The sequence below is a fragment of the Ruditapes philippinarum genome, unplaced genomic scaffold (genome assembly GCF_026571515.1).
Source record: "Ruditapes philippinarum isolate M1 unplaced genomic scaffold, ASM2657151v2 ctg6396_1_1_1_1, whole genome shotgun sequence".
Lineage (NCBI taxonomy): Eukaryota > Metazoa > Mollusca > Bivalvia > Venerida > Veneridae > Ruditapes > Ruditapes philippinarum.
The window spans coordinates 232,487-257,404 of NW_026859113.1; the positions used below are offsets into that span (position 1 = coordinate 232,487).

The window sequence follows — 24,918 nt, forward strand, 5'->3', positions numbered from 1 at the left end:
AATTGGTGTTTTTTTAGTCGCACAAGCAAATCTTCCTTTGTAGTCATTTCTCTTTCATATACAGTTTACTCACTTTTTCGTCGCCAAAATTCACAAAAAGTTTAACACACATTGCTTGCGTGAGACTCATCCTCTGAGGTGCTTTTATGTGACGAGCCCAGGTGTCAGAGTCCGGACTGTACGACCACACCTCGTCCTCAGTAGCATTGTGGTGCTCGTGACCTAAAGATAATACCTTGTTATCAAAATATATATAATGACCAATAGATCTTCCACTTAGTGTACTGGATAACAGTGTCCACTGATTTGCAATGTGGCTATAATATTCTATTGGAATTTGTCCATGAAGAGGGGTACCTGTTCGAGGAATCCCGCCCATTACATAAACCCGTTCACCAACTAAGATCATATCGTGAAGCCTACGTGCATACAACATCCCTGGTTTACTCTCATAGTGCCTAGAGGTAGTATGGTAGCAAATAAAGGTATTCATGGCCTGCCGTTCTGGTCCCAATAATACGACCCCACCCGTGAGGTAGATTTTATCTTCATACTTAATGGCCGCCAGGGAATGTGTTGCTGAATGAAGGGGAGGTAGGTCTTCCCACATATTTGTCAAAACATTGTATCTTTCAACCGAGTCTAGAATTGCAAACTGGTCTGTTAATCCTCCAAATACATACATAAATTTCCCAACAGAGACAAGTGCGAAATCAAGCCTTAGTCTTCTCATTGGTCGCAGTTCTTGCCCACATAAATGCCTCGGATCAAATCTGAACACCGAACTCATTAAGCTCCCTCCCCCAAAGTCAACAACCCGACAAACATACGTAAAGTTATCAATAACAGCCACGCGACAGTCTCTACTCCCGTTAACATCTGAGAATAATCTGTAAAACATGCGTGTCCTACTATCGTAAGCAGTGATTTGAAAGGGTATGTATGATGATCCGTAATGAACAAAAACTAAGCAAGGGGATTCACTCCTGAGATTAGATACCACTTCCATACTAGGATGTCCATCTTTACTCTCCATGTGATAGCGGAAACCCTTTGCGACGAATTGTACTCCCTGAGGACACCTTTTAATAACATCACTTTCCTGAACAGACGCCAACTCCATTTGTGACATCAGCGGAAATCGTATATGATTCAAAATGGACGTTGCATCAGAGGTGATTCTTGTATTATTGAAATAAAACCATTTTTCGACACATCGAAACAATTTATATTCTGACGAAATTCTAAGTTTATTTTTTGATATATGCTTTATCAACGTTTCGGTATTCATTTTAAGAAAATGAGAAGTCTGGCTGAAATCGTAAAAGTTGCTCTGAATCATATGGTCCCAGTGCTCGAGGACTTTATCCAGCGAATACGTGTCTGCGATACTTAAAAAATCTTCAGCATTATCGAAGGTCATGAGAGAGATGATGTATGAACTACAGAGATCAAGACCGGATTGCACCTGCAGGTGACTGGCCGTGTTGATAATTTCAGTGAGATTGTCGAAATGTAGACGCATCTCGCCACTATAGATGAAGTCCAGAACATACTGCAGACCATCGGCTGTTACACCTGAAAATCACAGATAATACCAAATATAAAATAAGGCATGAAACACCATATTATACATGTATAAATAATATATATAAATTAAAAAATGCACTTTGGAAAATAAAATTTGAAATTTTCCCCTTCATTTAATGGTTTTGTCTAGTTAGAAAAATTATCAAGTACATTAAATATACATGGTAGAGCTGGTCAAACAAGGTAGCGCTGACATGGTAACGCTAAAAAATAATAAGTCACAGCTGATAGTGTCAAACAAAGTAGCTGCTGACAAGAGACAAATTAATAAAGCAGACCAAGAACACATTGTGACTGTTAATAAGTTCATTTTTTTATACTTTTATTTACTTTTATTGCAGGGTTTCAAATGCCACCAACATTAAATGGCAACCTTCCAGTTTTTCTGGTGAAGTATTAAGGGATCTGCTGCCTCTCTAAGCATTATTTCAGGCACAAACAGGCACCCTAGTAGAGAACCACCTAGTCATTCTGTTAGCTAGCTGGATAGCTTCCACACATGAAAGAATCCATAGTCCCTGGCAGGATTTGAACCCACAGCAGTGACAGGAAAGTGATCTAAAGTCAACCATCTTATGAGAAATGAATTTGTTATATTCCATCTGTTTCTAAATGAGTGGGTAACTTGGTGCCAAAACTAGCAGTAACAGTGACAGGGAATTTACAGGGGATTTAACCATCTGCCTGTCTAAATAAAGCAAGACCTTTCAACTTGAGGGGTTTATTAATCTAAAGGTAAAAGTGCCTGCTATATACCAGGGGGTGGGGGGGAGTCGGGGTTACTACTGCTTGGTGCTTACAAACACAACTGAGAAATGCAGCTGACAAAATAGCATAAATGAAAATCAGAAGCCACTTATATATTGCTAATAATAAACACATTCAAGACAAAGTTCTAACAAATGTATCACAAAATCACAAAGAATCACTTGAGAAAAGTAAATAGAACAGCGTGTACTATTAACATCTCGATCAGTTTTCTGAATGAACTGTAATTCTTATGCATTTAACAAAAACTGCTATACATTATATTCATAACAATACTTCCCTTTATGCAATATTGATTAAAAAAAAAATTGTTGCTTATGTGAACATCACCTTAGTTTTCATGAACTCAGTTATGTATGCCAGACTGTTCACATGTTGTTCTTTCGGAACGTAGGTTTCTCATAAATAAACATATATTAAAACTTAACCTGTTGCTTGTTCTGTTTTATTAATATTGTATAAAAATCTAAATATGAATGCCACTGGATGCAAAGCAGGGCACTTAGGCGACAGGGATCAAAACCTGTGACTTTCCCTGAAGGTTGACTAACTGCTAAATTCTATAAGAAGTCTATATTTTTCTACTACAGTCTAACTTGCCCATGCGACCACGTGTATTAAGCGACTTTTGTCTTAAACGACCACTTTAAATTCCCCCCGATCATTTTCTCTCTATATCTTTAATGTATTAAGCGACTTTTGCTCAACGCGACCAGCGACCGCTAATTAGTCACCTAATTTACATCAATCTTTTCATTAAACGACCACTTTTACCTGTCAAGTAATTGTGTTTTTAGAGAACGCCACCTCGTTATGTCACAAGTGTCAGCAATCAAAACACAACAATAAACGTGTGAAAAACTCTATTTCCCATACCGTTTTAGCGTATGCAAATGAAGTTAAGTATACGCGTGACGTGTATTATCCAATAATATCGGATAAACAATGCAACGCTCCGCCCATACTGAGATGGTGTATACGCTTCGCTTGTTGACATTTAGACTGCATTGAATTGACCTTGAACTTGATCAGCCATTAAATTAATCGTAACAAATAGATGTAGTTTGTTTAAATCAAATGAAAAATTGCACAACAGAAAACATCTTCACTAATAGGGTTTTCGTGTTGGAGACAAGGAAAACAACGGAGAAGTTAAAAAATTCTGGAAAAAATGTCAAACATGTACGTAATGGATCAAAACTGTTTTGTCAATAAATATCAGAACGTTATTTTTACATGCGTACTTATTATTCAATATTTATATAAAAATGAAGTTGAAAAACAATCCCATCAAATAAAAAAGATGTCATTTATAAATTTTGACTTTTATATCATGCTGACTGTCTTAAGAGACCGTTTCATTAAGCGACCGTTTTTGGTGTTTCCCTTGCCCGGTCGCTTAATACACGTTTGACTGTACTTTTTATACTGATCCTACAGTTAATTTGTTTTGAAATTCTACTAATAAATTTAGATGGATGAGTGAAATTTTCATCCCTAAGAGAAATATGACTTCATTATTAGAGAAAGGTTTATTTTAATATGCTTTTCAAGAAGTTTCTTTAAAAACAAGAGTCGGTTGAATTGGGTAATGCTCCACGACTAGGTTTTGGACGCAGAAAAGTATATTTTTTGTAGTTTCAGAGTTATGTCCCAGACAAAGTTCAAAGTGTGATCATTCCAACTTAGGCAAGGCAAAGTTACTGTTCTTTGCACTGCAAATTTCTACTCAATGAGATCTATCTATTGACTTGCGCGTGACACTTCGTCTTAATATGTTGATCATTTCTGTAAAATAGTTGTAAAATCCAACTTCAAATAATGAAGTTATGGGCCGGACACGATTTTGCTGCAAGGTCATACTGTGACCTTGACCTTCAAGGTAGCAACCTAAATGTTGGGCGCAACACGTCGTCTCAATATGGTGATCATTTCTGTGAAATAGTTGTAAAATCCGAATTCAAATAACGAAGTAATGGGCCGGACACGATTTAGCTTCAAGGTCATGCTGTGACCTTGACCTTCAAGGTAGCAACCCAAATGTTGTGCACGACAGATTGTCTCAATATGGTTATCATTTCTGTGAAATAGTTGTAAAATCCGTCTTCAAATAACAAAGTAATGGGCCGGATATTAATTCGGAACGTACATAAAGACTGACGGACAGCCCGGCGACTATAATATTATGCTCCCCCGAAATTTTTCGGGGAACATAATAAAAATTAATAATTTCCAAAACACTACTGACCGGATAAAAAGTACATTTTTAAGAAAGATTATTCATCTAAGTGTTTATTGGCTATAATAATTAAACACTGGTTTGGAGTTTGACTGTCAGAAATATGAACCATGAAGGCCATGGGCCTCAGAGTGGTTTTTCTGTCAGTGGTTTGTCTCACTTAATTGGAAAGAAGCCTTAGCCTCTTGATTTTTGGAAAAACTTATTGCTAAGTAGAAGTTCAGAATTTTTGGAAAACTGCATGATTTCAACAAAAATTTCTATTTGGAAGAGACCTTTTATAGGCCTCTGTTATTTAAGGTGAAAAAACACTGTCTCTTTGCATTTAAATAAATTGGGTACTTAGGAGGGTATTATTTTGCTGGTTATGAATGGAGTAGATTCTTATAATACATTATATCAAACGAAATAGATAAAGATATAATTCAAAACTCGCTGCATTTGTGTCTGTAAAATGTTATTTTAGCATAATATGAAAAGAAAACATTACAGGAAAGGAAAATATCAATAATAATGCTTTATTTATGTTTGCCAATGTTTATGATGAATTATTATTTTATCAGAAGAAGTACAAGTATATATTATATATTTATGTGGTGGTGTTCACTCAAGATCACGGTTATAAGCCATATTGAATTTACCAGAGCACAGTTCAGCCACAGCATCCTTCCTGGGCAGGCTTTCAAGCAGTTTAGCTGTACTAGTTGCCTTCACTTTCGCAAGGAACTGATTACATCTGTACATACCAGAGGAGAGGTACAGTGGGAATGACCGTAGAAAGGATTTCATGATTAATCACAACGAAATTATTGGCAGTTTTACATCAATTATTCTTCTTATATTGTGTATTAAACACATCAATTATTTTCTTCTAATGTTGTGTTTTAAAATGCGACAAAATCACAAGTCATGTCAGAATTACCTTTTAGGTCTACCATGTTCTGTTTGCTTTCTGTCATGACCCCTCCAAACATGACCCTAAAATAATCACTAGTTGCCGCAAGCAAGCATTTGTGGACCTGAAAGTATAAATCAACAATTACTTATAACTGTTGAACAGGAAACGAAAGAAAAATCACCTATGATAGTCAAACAACAAATATATACATCACCTATTACTGGTAACAACTGGTACTAAAAGAAAAATCACCTGTTATAAACACAAAACAAAATTTAAATGTTGATCTGTATTGAACCATTGCAAAGCATATAAACAATATATAACAATATCGGATGACAAATATTGATGATATATCTTTATTATTACTTAACATTACTGTTCTATAATTCACATATGGACCTGTTTAAATTAGTTCAGTACCATTACATAAACAACAGCATAGTTTTATACATGGACACCAGGCTTGCTTCTGTATAATTATGTTTGAAGTGAATTTTATCAGCTAGTCAAAATTATTGATAATTCCAAATGCATATTGATTATTGATTGGCAAAAATATACTGACGATACATTGTATTGTTTTGATCTATGAGAGCTCCATATAAATCTGAAATTCAAAAGTACCTAAAATTACATCACCTACACGTATAATACACATAAATATTAAATAAAATTAAAATTATATATCCTATGTTGACCACTTGTTTGTTTGTTTATACTGTGATTTAAGCATATTTCTTTTAATAATATATCTGCTGTTGACCCAACTAACAGTTTTCCTAGATAACCAACCAGAGAATACTAATTTCTCCGCAAGGAACAGATTTGTGACTTCTACCACATGATGTCTGAATAAGCACTCGGACACAAATGAACATTAGACTCAATGTATCAGATGAATTTCCATGGAACAATTTGGCCTCTTCCAAGGAATGAACCAGCCACGACCCACCCTAGAACTGCAAATTTGCTGCTCTCTTTATTGAGCTTCAGCAGGTGAAAACTGCGATTAACATAAAAAGACAGTAAGCACATTTTTTTTCTTGAATTTTTCAACAGGATGCCACAAATTGCAAGTCTTACATTTAATTGTCATAAAAACATAATCTGCATTCTTGCAAAACAACTGGACATTGCAAATTCACGGACGGATAGATTTTTGTGACCATGTGCCTTTGGTTGCAAGATTTAAATATGCTTCACAATCTGATGTAAAATCAGCTTAATGTGAGCCCTGGTAGTTTCTTTATCAAAACATAACTTTCAAAATGACATCCCACTGGCATGTGAAAAGTATTGCAATATGGTTTCTTTATACAAAATATAGATAGTTGACATAGTTAACAGCATTAATGCACCTTCTTTTGCGCATTTACATCTGCAGAAACCCTGACGACTTATAAAATCCTTCACCCTGCAGACTCAGTCTTAAAATGCATCCTAATTGTGCTTCTGCAAATATAAGGTGCATAAGCACTCTTACAACACCTATAAGTTCAATGTTTCATAACTAAACTCAACAATATCGACCTCTATTTTTTTCTATTTTTATATAACATTAAAGTTACCCATCAATTATTGTCTCTACATGATAATATAGGTATTTCAAAGGGCCACATCCTCATAATTACCCACAAACCATTCATCGCACAGTTATGCTGAGTTATAAAAACAATTCTAGGAAATTAACTGTTGCGTAATCAAAGAAACAACTGACATCTAATGACTAAATACCATTAAAAACACCGTATATGCACTTGTTTTTTTCCCTTTCATAAGATTTTATTCACTACAAATAAAACAGTTTAGACGTTTTATTGTAGTAATGTCAAAAAAATCCCCACAGAGTTTTCTTAAAAGCTTTATTTGCCTTTTTTTCAGATCAAAACAACATTATTTATACATAATTGGTCAATTAGAGAGAAAATATCAGTTCTTTAACCAGGATCTTAATACCAGTTTAATCAAAGTAAATTTTAAAAAATTATATCGTAAGTGTTTGAAGGTAATCTTATTTTTCTTTAAAATTAATGTTTTAATGTAAATACAAACATTTGCCATGAGGATAATGTTAGTCATTAACCCTTAAAGCAGGATGCCTACAGATAAATGCTAATTTTCATGAAAATTTTTGCAAGTACTCATATATTTATTTAAAAAGTGAACAAAGAAAGTAATTTTACACATTGCAAAAGGCACTTACAGTATTCGTAAAATTAACCAAACAGAAGCAAAAATATTCAAAAATAGCCCTTACTGACTCACTCACTGTTAGTCACAAAGTAGAAGACTATTGCAGTAGGAATATGGTGCTAAATACTTCAATATCAGTATGGTACTAAATATTTTAATATCAGTCAATAATCACACATAATATGCAAATGATTACTTTAATCTTGAATCTTTGTACTTACCTTAATTAAAATCTTAGAACATTTTTCTCAAGTTTGATTTTCTTGAAATATTATGACTCCTCTGGAAGCATGCAGCTTTAATCGGCTGAATTTCTTAAATTGACACGCCCATTTCATATCATGGGATTTATGAAATTTTAGAATTTAAAGAAAGTCCGAGTGCCACGGATGTGCAAGCTCCTCTGGCTCTAGATTGGTGGCAAAGGTAATTTGATGTTTGTTACGCTACTTTTCATTGAATAATCATGATATTTATATAGATCTATATACAAAGCTACTATCAATTTATGAAAAAATATTACTTTTTTCTCTTAAAATTGATTGATGCTTGCTGTATTAAAAATTAGTTATAAATATTTCCTACAGATTATATAGCCATATATAAATGGTTGTTTGAAATTTGACCCTTCCGTAGCTGAGCTTGGGTTATATTTCCAAACAACAGTTTATATAAGACCAAAGAACCTGTCAAAAATCTTTATAAAACTAATATAATAATGTGTAATGCATTATTACAAAGCTTTGTATGTGTCTTATTAAGTTTCATTTATTAGACTGTTAGTAATTTTACAAAAAATTATCAGGGGATCCACTTTGCAATCCCTGGAAAAAACTGGTAAATTTGCTCTCATAGGGACACAACTTTTGACTTCCAGCAAGGGCAAGGTTAAATGATTACTTCATAAATAGAGTTACAAAATAAAGAAACATTAACAAGCATTTTCTTACATCATCAGTCAGTGTGCTCCATTATTTCAAGAAGCATCCATGAATGAATGACAAAGAATTAAAACTGATATGACCAGACATGATCTAGCATTGATGTTCTATTTTAATATCTAAGTATAACCTTCACTTTTCTGTCAAATTGTCATTTTGCTCTAAAATCTATTTTAAAATGCCACACAATATAAGAGTTTTTTTTCCACTTTTAGGGGAATTGCTAAAGGGTCCCTGGAGAGGGGAAAAATTGCGCCGGTAATATAGAGGTGGATTAAACAGTAAATTGTAAGTAAAATTGTGACATAATACCATTACTTTTTTAATATTTTTTACAAAAAAGGTTTGGAGGTTGTTTTTTTTTCAATAATAGGGGAAAAATATATACTTTCTTTGAAAGGGAATGAGGCCGAATTTTAACCCTCAAATTGGCCCTTAAAATCTCACTATAACCTTGTTAAAGATTCAATCATGAATACCAGGACTGATGACCAAACATATTTACCATCAATGAAAATTTCATGACAGTTTATCTCGTAAGTATGGCAAGCTAAATTTCTAAAATGGACTTAACCACAGCTTTGAATTGGGAACTGTCTATCTAATACATGTATGATAAACTTAGTAATGGTAACAAATGCTTGAATAAAGCTACAACAAAAACTATCCGTAACACAGGGCACACGACCATATATTCTCAGTGCTTGACACTAACAAAAGCATATCTCTGTAAAAACATTACTCAGAGTTATTGGACCTGTAGCAATCATATTAGATTTTCGTTTGTTTGTTTGTTTTGTGTTTTACGTCACATCGACACAGTATAGGTCATATCACATCGTTCTAGCTTTACTGGTAAAGGAAGACCTCAAGGTGCCCTACCATGCTTTATTTCAGGCACGAACGGGCACCAGAGTTTGAAGTCAACGACCTTAACCACTCGGCCACAGACGCCCCATCATATTAGATAATCACAGAAAACAATTATAGCCAAATCCATGTCTATACAAAAATAATTATATTTTTGCTTGCCGATGATAAGACATACAAACTTCATTTAGTGATTTTAGCATTAAATAACAAGAATAATCAATTGTTTTGGGTAGTGACACAGTAACATAACCCACACTTGAGTTATAGAGAAACCCTACTGAGAGAACTCTGTTCAAGTTTATTGCATAGCAGATTTCTTGTAGATTTTTCATTCAATATAAGTATAAGCACAGACTATGTACATGGCATAATGTGATGATCAAACATGTATTGGATTCAGAAATATCCGAGGAAAAAAGTGACAATCTTCCGATATATTTGCATATTGTTTAGAATAGAACATGGTAAGTAATACCTTACATCCATCAAATCTTACATATGTACGTTAGTTCTATACGCAAATAGTTTAGCATCAGTTGTATAACATATATAAGTATATATATTTCTTGCATATCAGACTGACATTTCCGTGAGTTTTACCCATGCCGGAAATTTCATCTGGCATGGGGGTGCCAGATGAGTCGCGTGCTGTACAATGGCACGCTTAGGATGACGTCATTTCACCGTTATGAATGAAGTTGTAATTCATACACTGTTGTAAGAAAATAGTTACGGTTGTAATGATATAAATTTCTATTGAAATTAAAGATAAAGTATTAAAAATATAGTGGGATACGGTAGAATATGCAAGAAAAAATATCTGGCATATGTTTGCGGTTCGGATAGGAATATCCGTCCCTCGGTCACCCGCCCATGGGTGGTAACTCGGCAAGCCTCGTTACCGCCCCATGGGCGGTTCACTTGGGACGGATATTCCGATCCGAACCGCAAAATATGACAGATATTATTAATGTGTATATAGGTTGTATAACATCTGTCCAGAAAATATTCAAAATTCAAAGACAAAATTTAAATGAGTATGTCATACATAATAGCTTAACACCTATAAATTAAGAGATTTTACGATATTAAATGAAAAACTGTAAGGTTCTTCCTACCAATAATGTGACCTTGAACTTACTTTTTTTGTCTTGGCTTTATGTCACAACAATAAAGGTTGAATACCTTACAGCTTAATGGGTGGAGGAAGACCTTGGGTCATTTGGGTAGAACTATCAACATTTGAGTGGGTCTTTGAGTATAACTATGAACTTTCAAGAGAACCATCAACATTCAAATGGGTATTTGAGTAGAACTATCAACATTCTATAAAAGCTAGCTCAATCAGAAAGCTCCCTCACAAGAAAGAATCCGAAGTCACTAGCGAGATTCCTTGAACTTTAAACAAAGAATATAATAACATAGTATTACCATAAAGTGCACACAAAAATAACTTTCCAACCCATAAAACACCTACATAAAATATACTGCATTGAATTATATATTAAAAGGGAAACTTTTGACACTTAGCATGATCTTCACTATTTTTGACTCCCACGCTACTGCAAATCATATAGATCAAAAATTGTCATTCTTAGTAACAATATGAATCGTCTTTTGTTTCACAAATAACAACTACTTATAAATAAACTTAAAAAGTCTATTGTTTGCAAGATGTATATCCATTCGCTGATCCTCACCTGCACTGATAAATTTTTTCAATCAGTACATTCAACTAGAACTCCGCGAGTCGGATGTGTCGCCTTGTGAACAATGTAGTTTAGGAGAAATGGCCAGGACAAAAATGAAATATGAAAAATAACAAAGGGCAATAACTAAAAAAATAATAAGTGCAGAGCAGCATATCTGTGCACTGCACTTCTTATCAATAAGATCTATCATTCTATGATGTTTCAAGTCCATAGCTTTCATACTTGAGGAGAAATGACCAGGACAAAAATAAAGTAAGAAAATCAACAAAGGGCAATAACTCAAAATATAAGAAATGCAGAGTATCAGTTCTTATGCACTGCACTTTTTCTTAATGAGATCTATCATCCTATGAAGTTTCAAGTCCATAACTTTAATACTTTCGGAGAAATGGCCTGGACAAAAATTAAGTATGAAAATTAACAAAGGGCCATAACTCAAAAATTAAGAAATGCAGAGTACCGATTCTTGTGCACTGCACTTCTTCTTAATGAGATCTATCATCCTATGAAGTTTTCAAGTCCATAGCTTTTATACTTAAGGAGAAATGGCCCGGACAAAATTAAAGTATGAAAATAAACAAAGGGCAATAACTCAAAAAAATAAGAAATGCAGAGTACCTGTTCTTGTGCACTGCACTTCTTCTTAATGAGACCTATCATCCTATGAAGTTTCAAGTCCATGGCTTTTATACATTAGGAGAAATGGCCCGGACAAAAATAAAGTATGAAAATTAACAAAGGGCAATAACTCAAAAATTAGGAAGTGCAGAGTACCGGTTCTTGTGCACTGCACTTCTTCTTAATGAGATCTATCATCCTATGAAGTTTCAAGTCCATAGCTTTTTTAGTTGAAGAGAAATGGTCCGGACAAAATTAAAGTATGAAAATTAACAAAGGGCAATAACTCAAAAAATAAGAATTGCAGAGTACCGGTCCTTGTGCACTGCACTTCGGGTTATTGAAAGAAGCATGCATACCAAGTTTGAAGTCAATCAGACTTATAGTATAGTGACTGAGTTATGCTCTGGACAAGCTTTAGGGGACGACGACGACACAGATGCCGCCGCCGATGCTGCCGACAAAAGTAACCCCTACATGTCACCTTTTCAAGGCGACACAAAAATTGGGAAAAAATAAGCATATTTTAATTTTGCATATCCTAGAGAATTTGCCTGACAGTCAAACCAATTGTGACACTGAGAAAATTACTCTCTAATTTTTCCCAGTTTGACAAAAAATTGCCACTGAAATTCCCAAAAGCCTTTTTCCTAATTTCTGGTAGAAAAATTGTCATATACCAGGATTACGGGCAGGATAATACCTTAAATATCTTAAATTTTGTCGGAAATTACACTGAAATAAAATCATGAAAAAAATTATATGAAAATTGTCTCACCTCAAACACTCTCCCATCTGCTGACACCTTAAAGTCGCAAAGTTCCGACCTCTCGCGTAATTTATCAAGATTGTGTAAGACTGCACTTCCATAGTTGTCTGCTTTCACCTTCTGAGCATCTCGGCAATCAGTCATTGTGAACTATAACATCTGTGTTGGCCATATCTATAATTGAATTTAAAAAAACAATTACAGCTGTGTTGACCACTTATACATATTGATTCAAATATTGATGGTAGGGGTGTAACAATACATCAAAAACCGTATTGCAATATAATTGCCATGTTGCAGAAGCGTATTGCAATATATTGCAATACGTATTGTTGTGTATATGTTTTGATGTAAAGATGAAGTAACATTATATATTATTATATTTATGTATATATTCTTAGTCAAAACTTAATAAAAATGTAAGGACTAAATAGAAAGTAAAGACTGTCACACAATTTGATAAACAAAACTAGTTGCGTGTGACCTTTCACATCCGGGCCGCTGATGTAAAATATGCCGCCGCTTATTGACTTTTAAGTGTACTAGTTGTCGGGTATTTTTATATTACGTTGGCGCCAATAAATTTCTATGCAATATTAAATAATGCATGAAATTAGAAGGCAATTAATTGAAAATTATGATTTTAATAAAATACCGGTTTTCCAAAAATCGTACCGCGGTACAAAATTTATTTTTTCATATTGCAATATATCGGTAAACCGTTACACCCTTAATTGATAGTATCTGTGTCTGCTAGTATGTCTAAAATTTAATTAAATAAACAACAACATCTGTGATGGCCGCTACTACAAATTGATCCAATAATTGGAAGCATCTGTGTTGGCCATATCATTAAACTAATTAAATTAACAATGACATCTGAGTTGGTCATATCAACAATTTAATTGCATGTAAAAAAACAATAACATCTGCATTGACTTCATCTACCAAATGAGTCTATAAATTTTATCACCTGTGTTGGAGTTACCTACAAACTGATTGGATAAACAAAAACATCTGTATTGGCCACATCTATAAATTGATTTAGTAAATGTTAACATCTGTGTTGGCCACATCTAGAAACTGATTAAATTAATGAGTACATCTGTGTACGCCAAATCTACAAATTAATTAAATCAAATATAAAATGCCACAAATTGACTGAATAAACAATTACATCTGTGTTAATTGGCCATGACTACACACTGGCCCTAATACATAACATAACATAACTGTTTATAACATAACATTAAATATATTTTATTCAACATAAAATTGTATACATACAATTTATTGTCATTCAGATACTGTGTTGTGCAAAGTGTTATAAGTTACAGTTTGCCTCAAAATACTTATAACTTAGAGTATAAAAAATATTTGTTAACGAGAAGTATTTTTGACAAGTATAAACAAAGGTTAAGACATATCTTAAAAGAGTTTGCATAAAAATACTTATATAATTATGTAAGAAACTAAATAGAAAGATATTTGTTAACATTGCGTGATACATTAAAAAACTTCATATCTTCTTGTTTCCAGACTCTTGCAAATTTAACTATTAAATAACATCTGTGTGGTCAGTATTGAAGAACCATTGAAAGTATGGGTATGTCCTAAGGCTGTCATTTAATATCGCGATATCGATATATCATTAATATTCATCATCTGATACAATTACAATCGATAATTCGATATAGTCATTTTCAAATATCAATGCAAGCTAAAATTTATTTATTTCTGTAAGTGAATATACCTCTCGATTTTGCCAAATGAAAGAAGTCACTTTTTTCAAGTTTTCTTGACTAACTTGAACTTTAAACTCCGTTTTCAAATATCAGTGACAAAAATAACATAAAAATAAACTTTCTGTTAGTTTGTAGCATTTGTAATGTCTAATACAAGCATGCATAACACCATGATCCCAATTTATAACACATATTTAAATGGTTTTCACTATATCTACTGTCAAAGTCGATATATAGTCGATATCAAATATTATTTGTCTCTTGATATAATATGATTCAAAATTTTCCATCAATGACAGCCTTAGTCTGTCCGTCAAAAGTATGGAACTGGTACATGCCCTTAAAACCCAACCACTGATTTTATTAAATTCTACATTATCAAAACTATATTTCATTAACACCTCTCCATAAAATTTTGTTCCAATAAATATTGAGTAAGACTTAAAACCTTCCTTTCATGTATTTACGTGTTAACTTCAACTGTGACAGCTATTCATTTGAGTAAACGCACAGAAATACATTTTTCACATAAATCATAATATACCTTCTGTTGCACTGGCATCGCACTTTAATTCACTTTCACCAACTTATTAATAAAACTATATATGCTCTTTAACAGCGAACACTCACACCTGTTTTTATAAATAACAGCTATCGGAAAAATGGAAAAATAGAGCTGCAAGCCTGTGAAGGTAATTTTATATACTGATTTAAATGAGCTGTCATATTGAACTTATTATTTAGGACAAGGAAAAAAGAAAAACTGCACAAAGGGGAATTAACTGTGTAGATATATCGAAATATAGGAGTAAACTCCAAATCTCTCCAACAAATTCAAGAAACAACCCGTCCCGACATAAAATTTGGAGTACAATGAGTAGAATAGACACAAATTTATATGTGTTTTGTGAATCGGTATTTTTCTAACTGGTCAAACTGCCAAATTTTCATTTTCACGCTAAAAATTTCCAAAAACTTTTGTTGGAGAAAAAAAAAGAATGCAAGGGGGGTAACTCTTGCAAAAGAAGAATTGAGTTATGTGGATACAGCTCGGGTCAGCTGGAGGAAGACCTAATGTGCCCTTCCATACATTTATACAGTGATTAATCTAGAAATTCCTTACAATGCGTCGGATGACGCACATGTTTGAAAACAATGAGTCCTTTAGCAAAATCAATGAGTCATGTAGCAAAATAAATGCGTCTTAGCAGAATTTTTTTTAAATAGCAGATCCTTGACAAGTCCAAATATTTAGACGTAACCGCGAATTTGAAGCTATTTTTTGCATGGGTAAAATCCGTTTCGCAGTTTCCGATAAACGTCAAAATGTAAAAAAAGGAAATGGAAGGACTAATCCTTTGCATGTTTTTATAACAAGCAATTAAGTAATTAAAGTGTATAAAAAGTTATTTTTGGTACTAATATTAATTGCAGGCAAAACAATTTTTATTGATTGCTCAAAAATCTAATTTGCATAATTTATATTTTCTTACTACTTATGTCTAATACTGTGCATTATCCACTTTAATTGTTCGTAATTTGCACAAAATGTTCCTGTCACACTGTATACATACTGACGAATTTAATTGCTCCTTGTTTGCCTCTGTGTAGAAAGCATACACAGACAGACCTTTTGATCATGAAAAAAAGCCATGCACAATGTTTCCCTGATTGGTTAATCACCCTGTCAAATATTCTGATGACGTAATAGACATCTTTTTCTTTTTTTTACACTCCGCATGGACTTGAGTGACCTTAGGGGAAATCAATTTACACACCTGTAACTTACAGCATTTCTAAAAACAGCAACACTTTTTTTTCAGATAAATGATTTTTGTTTGCTTTATTGGATTAAATTTACCAGGGCTGGGAATCAAAACTGCGTCGTATCCTACAAAATGTAAACAAACGCCGCCATCTTGGAACGAAAAATGTATGTTTTTGTTTATAACTCTTTTTGTTGGAAATGACTGAAAACCAGATATATGTATTAACATGCTACACTATTTTCCGCTTCGTTCGGTATATGTTGCTTAGACAACTATTTTGTAAAACAAAAGTTACAGCGAACTTGCAACTCGAAGCGGAGCAGAATTTTTATGAAAATGTGTGGATACGACGCAGTTCATATTGCTGTATCTATCGTTTTTCCTTCAAATCAATTATATACTCGTTTTCAGAGTTCACCATAAACTTCAAAACATAATTTTGCATCATTTACTAAATTTCCATTAAAAAGAGATGTTTATTTTCCAAGAAAATAATGATTTTTACGAAATGATACGACGCAGTTGAAAAAAAAATTATGATACGACGCAGTTGTATTTTCATTGCAGGCTGCATATTGGTTTTAAACTATTTAAATTATGTGCTAGGTATGCTAATAACGTCCAACAACATTTCTTGTTTACAAAACTTAAGTCAAAAGCAGAGGTCACTCATTGGTTCCATAAAAATGGAAATGTAATACAATTCTATTAAGGCTGCATTTTTCAGTCGCATTTAAATACATATCATAAGCATCTACAAATTCCGAAAAGCTGTATCAAATGCATTATACATTGAAACACTTGACACACAAGATCGCACACCCATATGACAACGTGTTCCAGTGTTGCCTTAGCATGCTTCTAAAATTGTTCCTGTGAGTTCGAAATGGGAGTGATTACTATTTTTGATTCCAGTGTAACCTCTCCTTGACCCTGCACTTGTATTAATCAGGAATGACCTTTTAAAGAAAAAAAAGAGAAAAAAAAAGAATTACAAAATTTGAAAAGGTCTCTTGCTATCGGAAGAGAGCTATGCGCAAATTGCATGCCTACCTTTGTTACTTGTAATTAGCAACAATTTCCGTCAATTCCGTTATTACTTATGTCTTTTACGTGCCGATTTTAATAATCGATGAGAACAGATGAGCGTTATCATTTAAAACTGAACATTAAATTTGTAAAATTATATTATAAATGGTTAAGCTACAATATATTTTTGCAAGTAGGTTATGCGTTCCGTTTTCAGCGCCGCGAAACTTTGCTTCTGATTTTGTCGTATTGCATGTCTTTATCGCCGATGAGGAAAGGTCTACGGAATGTATTTTCTATATTTGCACTTAAGTATCATTCTTCTCCATTAAAAAACTTTAAATTTTCAAAATTGAGCTACATATGATACAACTACAGATTATTTTGTAAAGGAGGTGACCGTTTTGCAAAGGTATTTCACGCTGTGCACCGATAAATTTGATACAGATATAGGCAGATATGATCTTTCAACAGTATTGAAGAAGTTTTCACAATTATATTGAACAGAAAGTTTAGGTCAGATTATCGCATCGAATTTTCAACAGACTAGAGACATGGCATCTTAACATACCTTCATACTAAAGTGTGATTTTTATTTGATAATGAATTGCCTGAAAACTTAAACAAAGGTTTTCAGAAAATGACTTCACAGAGGATTACCCCCCGTTTACATTGAAAATTTCTCTGCTAGTCATATATACCGAAATAAGAAATATAAATGTTATTCTCTTTATAATTAATTCAAATATTTATAATCTTAAAACTTTACGCCAGAAGTTAATAAAAAAGCTGCTTATTTTTACAGCTGACGTTAACAAATTTTGTTGAAAAAAAAAATCAGACAGGTGTGTCCGACCGTGGCCGAGCTGTTTATGTTTACTGAATTCAAATCACTTGAACTGAACTGCTATGAATTCGAAAACCTCCAGGTTCTTTTTATTCTTCCGTGTGGAAAACCTATCAAGCTAGTTTCAAAATGTCGATGGTTCTCTGCAGGTGCAACATTTTGCCTGAAATAATGCACAAAGGCGCACCTGAGGTCCTCGCCCTTAGTAAAGCTAATGTGTAGAGTGAAAGTTTGAAAACAAACCACAAAAAAGCAGTTATTACCCAGAACATGCAGAACCACAGTTAACTTAGAGGGTAGCTAGCCAACATAAATTCAAGTTAATAGATTTCTATATTTTTTGCGAAAAAATTAGGGATAATATTGAACCTACAGGAAAATATAAGAAATTATTTCAGATATTATGATCAATAAGGTAACATGTTCATGTTTAACTGAAAAGTAGCTTCCGCAATGTAAACTTTCAAATTAAATGTTATATTGGACATGACACAATGTATTCTAAATAATCAAAAGCAACAGAACATTGCTATGCATCGCAAATGATCTGGTTTTTTTATCTAGCGCAAGTGATTATTCCATAAAATAGAAATATTTTGCCAAAATTATCCCTGTTGAAAAGACTGCCAAAAATACAACTGCGTCGTATCATATTTTATTTTCAACTGCGTCGTATCATTTCGTAAAAATCATTATTTTCTATGAAAATAAACATCTCTTTTAAATGAAATTTTAGTAAATGATGCAAAATTATATTTCAATTTATATGGTGAACTCTGAAACGAATATATAAATGATTTGAAGGAAAAAACAATAGATAAAGCAATATGAACTGCGTCGTATCCACACATTTTCATAAAAATTCTGCCCCGCTTCGAGATGCAAGTTCGCTATAACTTTTGTTTTACAAAATAGTTGCGCAAGCAACATATACCAAGCGAAGCGGAAAATAGTGTAGCGTGTTAATACATATATCTGGTTTTCAGTCAGTTCCAACAAAAAAAGTTATAAACAAAAACATACGTTTTTCGTTCCAAGATGGCGGCGTTTGTTTACATTTTGTAGGATACGACGCAGTTTTGATTCCCAGCCCTGTTTACGGTAGTAGAATATAAGAATCTGTGTGGGAAAGGGATTAGGTAAGTATATAATAACTTGCAAAAATGCTATAAGGAAATGGACAAACTCAAGAATATGCGTAATTACAGGGGAATGGGTAACCTGTTGCTGTTGGTACCAGTTTTGTCTAGATGACTAAATAACATACAATATAAGTCTGGCCAGGTACGTATGTGAATACGTACCTGGTCTGGCACAGATTTTAGATGCGCCCTTGGCCCTTTGCTGACGATTTTCCTGTGCCATTCTTTTTTTTTAGCGCCAATGGCGCAGGCAGATCTCTGCAAATTTCACCATTCTCATGCAAAATGGACGCTCTGATTGGCTTATGCCAATAATGGGCGGTTACCGATCACAAGCAACAATTGCTTGGGATTTAGCGTTTCAAGCAAATGGGTGATTAGTCTTGCACCTGTAATCATCGGAAATTAAATTATTCAACTGAAGAAATTGAAAAATTATTCAACTGACCAAACGGTACATAGAAATCACTAATCGTGATATTTTGGATTATAAACTACCTGATTTGCATGCGTCAAATTGAACGCACATATTTTGAAATTGTGCGTCTTTTTCGATTTTTATGCGTATTTTACGCAAGACGCACATCTAGATTAATCACTGTTTATATAATACTTAAGGTACAGTAGAACCACCAACATTCCATAAGCTAGCTGGATAGCCTTCTCACATGAAAGAATTCAAAGTACCTGTTGGGATTCGAACCCAAAGTAGTGAGGGGCATAAGTTAAATTTTCAAATGTTTTATACATTAGTTGTTTGATAACTGAAGAGTTTTTTAAGGGTTTAGTAGAGGCAATTTTCTGTGTTAAATACGTATGTTGAAAAAACTGTCGAGTACGCAAACACATCGTAAAACTCCGTCTCAGCTGACGCAGACTAATGTCTGTCTATCAACAAAAATAGAAAAACTTATCAAATATAAAAATAAATGATTGATGCTGTTTTTCGGTATTTCTAACACTATTTTTGACTTAAATATGAAAGTGTTGACTTTTATCTACTGTTGGTGTGTAAAAAAACATATGTTTTGGATACATTATTCATGACCTTTAACAAGTTCCAGAGTTTCCATAAATAAATTTTTGTAACTTGCATCTATATCTACATGTAATCCTATATTATAACTGGGAGGCGCTTGTCTGAAAATTTCAAAACCATGTTATACCTAGTAAGGTGCTTTGTTTAAAAGTTAAAAGTTTACAAATAAAAGAGTGAAAGGTTAAAGCAAGAAAACAACATACTTGTGGGGACTAGAAATGGGCTGCATGCAGTAATGTCACCAGTTTATGGAAGTGATGTCATTTATGTGTCAGGCCGAGTTTAAGATACTCAAAGGTACTTGGCAGTTTCAGCAGATTTTAATACTTCATTATGAAGGGTATAAGGGAAGATGGTTACTGATGGTAGGGTGATCCAAAGCATTTCACACTTGTCTGGGTTGAGCTTAAAAGCCAAGTCCCCTTCCCAAATTTCCAGTTTAATGAGGCCAATTTCAGTCTTCACGAAAAACTTTAAAAAGCACAGGACATTCGGGCCAGTAAAATTTCAAATCTTACTGGACCTGGTGATTTTTAGCCGGACCAAATACATAGATAGGTAATAAATTGATGGGTAAAGGTAAAGGAAAACACTTTATCATGCTTCCCTTGTTAATTTTGAAAGAAGCAAAATACTTCTTGTATTCTGGACCATAAGTTGATAGCTCTATAAATTTATAAGGACCAAATGTTAAGGCAAAACTGACTAGCATTGAACATGAACAACGCAGTTTGCTTCAAACAAATCACTTTCACACAAAATATTAACTTAACTCAATTATCACAAAATCGTAGGTAAATAATGACCATTATAAACAATGGTTTAATTTCCGTAACTGTACGGTGCGGTACGGAAAATATCAAAGAAAAAATGGCGGCCTCCATTACTCAATACAATTTAGACATCTCTCGCTGTGTTTTGAATTTTTAGGACAGAATTGATGGGTTTCATTTGCAAAAAAGGCAAAAATATCAATCTTTTAGAGAGCCCTGCTTCATTATTTTGTTGAATTTTTCTTATAATATTTTTTCACGGCCAAAAATCTACTGGCCCGTCGGACCACCAACCTTGCAATAATCACCGGACCGATGCTAAATTTAGTGGCCTCGGACTGGCGTTAATTTCGAAGACTGCAATTTGTAATCTTTGTCCATATCTGATTGTCACTTGAATGTTAAGTAAACTATAGTGTCATCCACAAAATAATAGCCTTCTTCTACTTTTGACAATTTCTACCAGGTCATTGAATGATATATGCCAGAAACAAACAGCATCCAATGACTCAGCCCTGGGGGACAACAGATAACATTGGCAATCGGTCTCGTCTGAGTTGTGACTTTCAACCACAACCCATTGGCTACAGTTTGGCAGAAATGAGTTGATCCAGAACTTTCTGGTTTACACCCATACTCTTAACCTTTTCCCTCATAAAGACGTGCCCACCCCCGCCTTTTTTTCGAGGCAAGTGGAAATTTTCAAGAACTTAATATAATAGATGCTATACGGACAAGTTAAGAAATGCTATAGAGAAAAACGGACTAGTAAGTCAAAATCAGATATTGCCGGCCCCGATATCATGCTATTTTAAGTCATAAATAAGGTGATTTCTTTATTTACTTAATATATAATTCAAATTCTTGATACAAAGAAAGTGTAGAATGTCTAATATTTACACTGGAATTTAATCTGCAATGAATTCTTCATGGAAATATCAGTAATGGAGTTTCATATCTGGTTTTCACTTTAAAAAGTTTACATTTGTATTATGAAGAATTATAGACTGTTTTGTGATTATATTTTAATAATTTAATGATTTATTGTGTTCTTTCTTTAAAAATTTAGAGTTGAAATGGATTCCGCCCGCCCCCCCCTTTCAATCCCTCCTCAGAGTTTGTCGGTTACTGTGAGACAAAGCTAGTTTCAAACATTGCTTATCTGTGATTCTTTGAGTTTCTTGTGCCTGATCATTATTTTTTATCTGCATCATTCCCTTTAACAACTTTAAAGATGCAACACCTACACCAAAGTTGGCCTTACATGTCGATACACAGGGTTCATAAAGACTTCCAAATCCAAAATTCAAGGACTTTTTAAGCACTATTTAAGCAAGTATTCCCATTTTTAAGCACATTTGTTGCACATATATCAACACAATATTCAACCTAAGGATAGTTTATTCACCATTTTTTTCTTGAATTATACACATTTTCTGGCCAAAATTTTAAGGTTTTATAAAAGAACATCAAAGGGTGCATCAAAAACAGATTAGTTCCAACAAATGCAATTTGTCCACTTACTCTTACTGTGAGCAAACATTTCATTGAATTTGATACTAAATTTGATCATTTTGTTTCATTTATTTAACTGCTGATTTTTATCCACATTATATCATTCAATTATTTTCAAGCATATTTTCAGCAAATTAAAGCACTTTTTAAGTACTTTTCAAGAAAGGAATCAAATTCAAGGACTTTTAAGCACTTTTTACATTTTAAGCACTTTTCAAGAAAGGGACTCAAATTTAAGCACTTTTTAAGATTGTACGAACCCTGATACAAAAATTGATATGTCACGCATTCAGTATCGGAAGTTGTCATTGGTTAAGTGCCTGCAATTCTGACACTGATTGACAGGTTTACCGAAGGATAATTGTGTCATGCATTGATTTGATTATTCCTTGACAGTCAGCTGAAGTGTGTCGGAGTAACAAACAAAAAATGCAATTATCCTTGCTTTTTTAAGGGGGGAGATATTACTTCAGGCATGTATAGTTGTTTGTTTGTTTGTTTGTTTGTTTCATTTTACACCTTTTCCCAACAGTATTTCAGTCATATAGCAGGTAATTTCCTAACCATCGTTCCTGGAGAGTTACACCAGTACTAGAGTACCTTGCTCCATGCTTAACTACCAAAGCATCTTCCTGGGATCGAACCCACGCCAGAGAGGTAACTGGATGAGAAGTCATCAACTCAAATCCCTCGGCCACATGTATAATTGTATGGCATGTATGGCTTCAAGTTTAATAGTTGTGGTTTTGAGAAGACAGACTCAAACTGCTTGTTTAAGATAATTGTTTTTGTCCTTTGAGTTACTGTAAATTTGAACTTCAGATTTAATTGGCACTTTAAGGGTTGACAAAGTATTGACCGCCCGGGAAAACCCAGGTGGTAAAACACGTGTTTTCCCAGGCAATACTCTCTAAACTGGGTATTACTGGGCAATACTGGGTAAGTCACAGCTTTCAAATTTGTCATGCCTAGCAAAACTGTAGAATATTATGTGACCTGCTTGAAAATATCTAATGAATAAAATCAATCCCAGGTACGGTTTACCAATTTTCTTTTGAACTGGATTTGGATTATGTAGAATTATAGGTCATAATTATATATGAATGAAGATAATTATGATATTGCAAAAAAAAAATCTGTGATTAAGTGTCAGAGTTATCTCTCCAGTATTGGTTTCTTTAACAAGACCTCCATAATTATATCTACATGATATTCCAGAACAATCAAGACTGATGATACATGTAACTGGGAGGTCTGACTATAACAGGTAGGCTGATAAAGCTAATTAATTAATTCAATACAAAAAAAAAATAATGTCTCTTTTTTGCTCAAGTCAGCAAAGAAGTTACTTAATAAATGGTTGCCACAACTTCAGCTAGTAAATGATTAATAATTATAATATATCTTTACTATTAACTCACTCAACTTCAAGCTTAAATGTCCTAAATGGGACAGAAACATGACCTACTTAATTCATAGAACAAATACCGCTTGATAATATAAAGGAACATTGACGATAAAGTTTCTACAATACAATATCATATTACTTTTTTATATTATGAATTGCAAATTTCATGTCATCTTTGCTAATAGCCCCATTCCTAAAAAAATGCGTATCATTTCCCCACCCACCTGTCTAACCACGAGGAAAAATCTAGGTCACTGTGTCTGGAGCGGATTATAAAAGTTCTGAGTGAAGATAATGAATGACAACATAAAAGTATCGATTTGAACTGAAATATGTTTCAAATCAGACAAGAATTGAATATATAAAATATCAAAAACATTACTTTACCTGAATATTTCAATAAGACTCGTCCAGGCTTCTACCACACCAGACATATCCCTCCAATTTGAAGAGCTTACTTGTCTCCCTTGAAAATCACACCATGTCTTTTGAGTTGTTTCCCTTACATTATTATAACCTAATCTGAAACTTCCTAAACTCAGGTTTTAACAGCTATCTGCAAAGGCCAGACATGCATGGGATGATGTCCCTGCTATTCTTCAGCTGACAATATCTTTAAATATACAACTGTAATTATTTCTATTTAATGGAATATTATCAAACATTTCGGCTTAAAGTTACATGGCTTTATATATAGCTTCATATGTATACATGTAATTTCATTGATTAAAGTCGTGATTTACATGATTTCTCACTCCACTTGCAGCATGGGAATTATTTTTATGTCCCAATTGGTATACAAAACTGTTGCTTTGCTTTTCGGACCTCCAGTTGATTTCCGTTAACGTACGTGATAAAAGGTTACGTCATATATTTGTCTTAAAATCTATAAAAGAGTTATTTTAACAACAAATCATGCATTTAGTATGAATTTAGAATTTAGTATACAAATATTAACGTACGATTTTATATAAATTTACACGTTATTCTAGTTAAACGACCCAACCCGAACCCCACTCCCCTTCCTCGAAAAAAGAAAAGATTACC

At 33.6% G+C, this 24,918-nt stretch overlaps 1 protein-coding gene across 1 annotated transcript; it reads right to left on the minus strand.

Moving 5' to 3' along the window:
- Positions 1 to 13: 13 nt before the first annotated feature.
- On the minus strand, positions 14 to 24,321 carry LOC132755270 (kelch-like protein 26). Its single transcript, XM_060746110.1, has 4 exons — positions 24,259 to 24,321; positions 12,614 to 12,778; positions 5,520 to 5,616; positions 14 to 1,578 (listed from the first exon to the last, which is right to left on the minus strand). The coding sequence occupies exons 2-4, from the start codon at positions 12,746 to 12,748 to the stop codon at positions 44 to 46; spliced, it is 1,767 nt and encodes a 588-aa protein (XP_060602093.1). The 5' UTR covers positions 12,749 to 12,778; positions 24,259 to 24,321; the 3' UTR covers positions 14 to 43.
- Positions 24,322 to 24,918: the final 597 nt, after the last annotated feature.

Coding starts and splice junctions, on each gene's coding strand:
- LOC132755270 (XM_060746110.1), bottom strand. CDS start 12,748: ATGACTGATTGCCGAGATGCTCAGAAGGTGAAAGCAGACAACTATGGA. Junction 5,617..12,613: donor CAGATGGGAGAGTGTTTGAG/GTGAGACAATTT, acceptor TTATACTTTCAG/GTCCACAAATGCTTGCTTGC. Junction 1,579..5,519: donor GAACATGGTAGACCTAAAAG/GTAATTCTGACA, acceptor TGTGATTTTCAG/GTGTAACAGCCGATGGTCTG.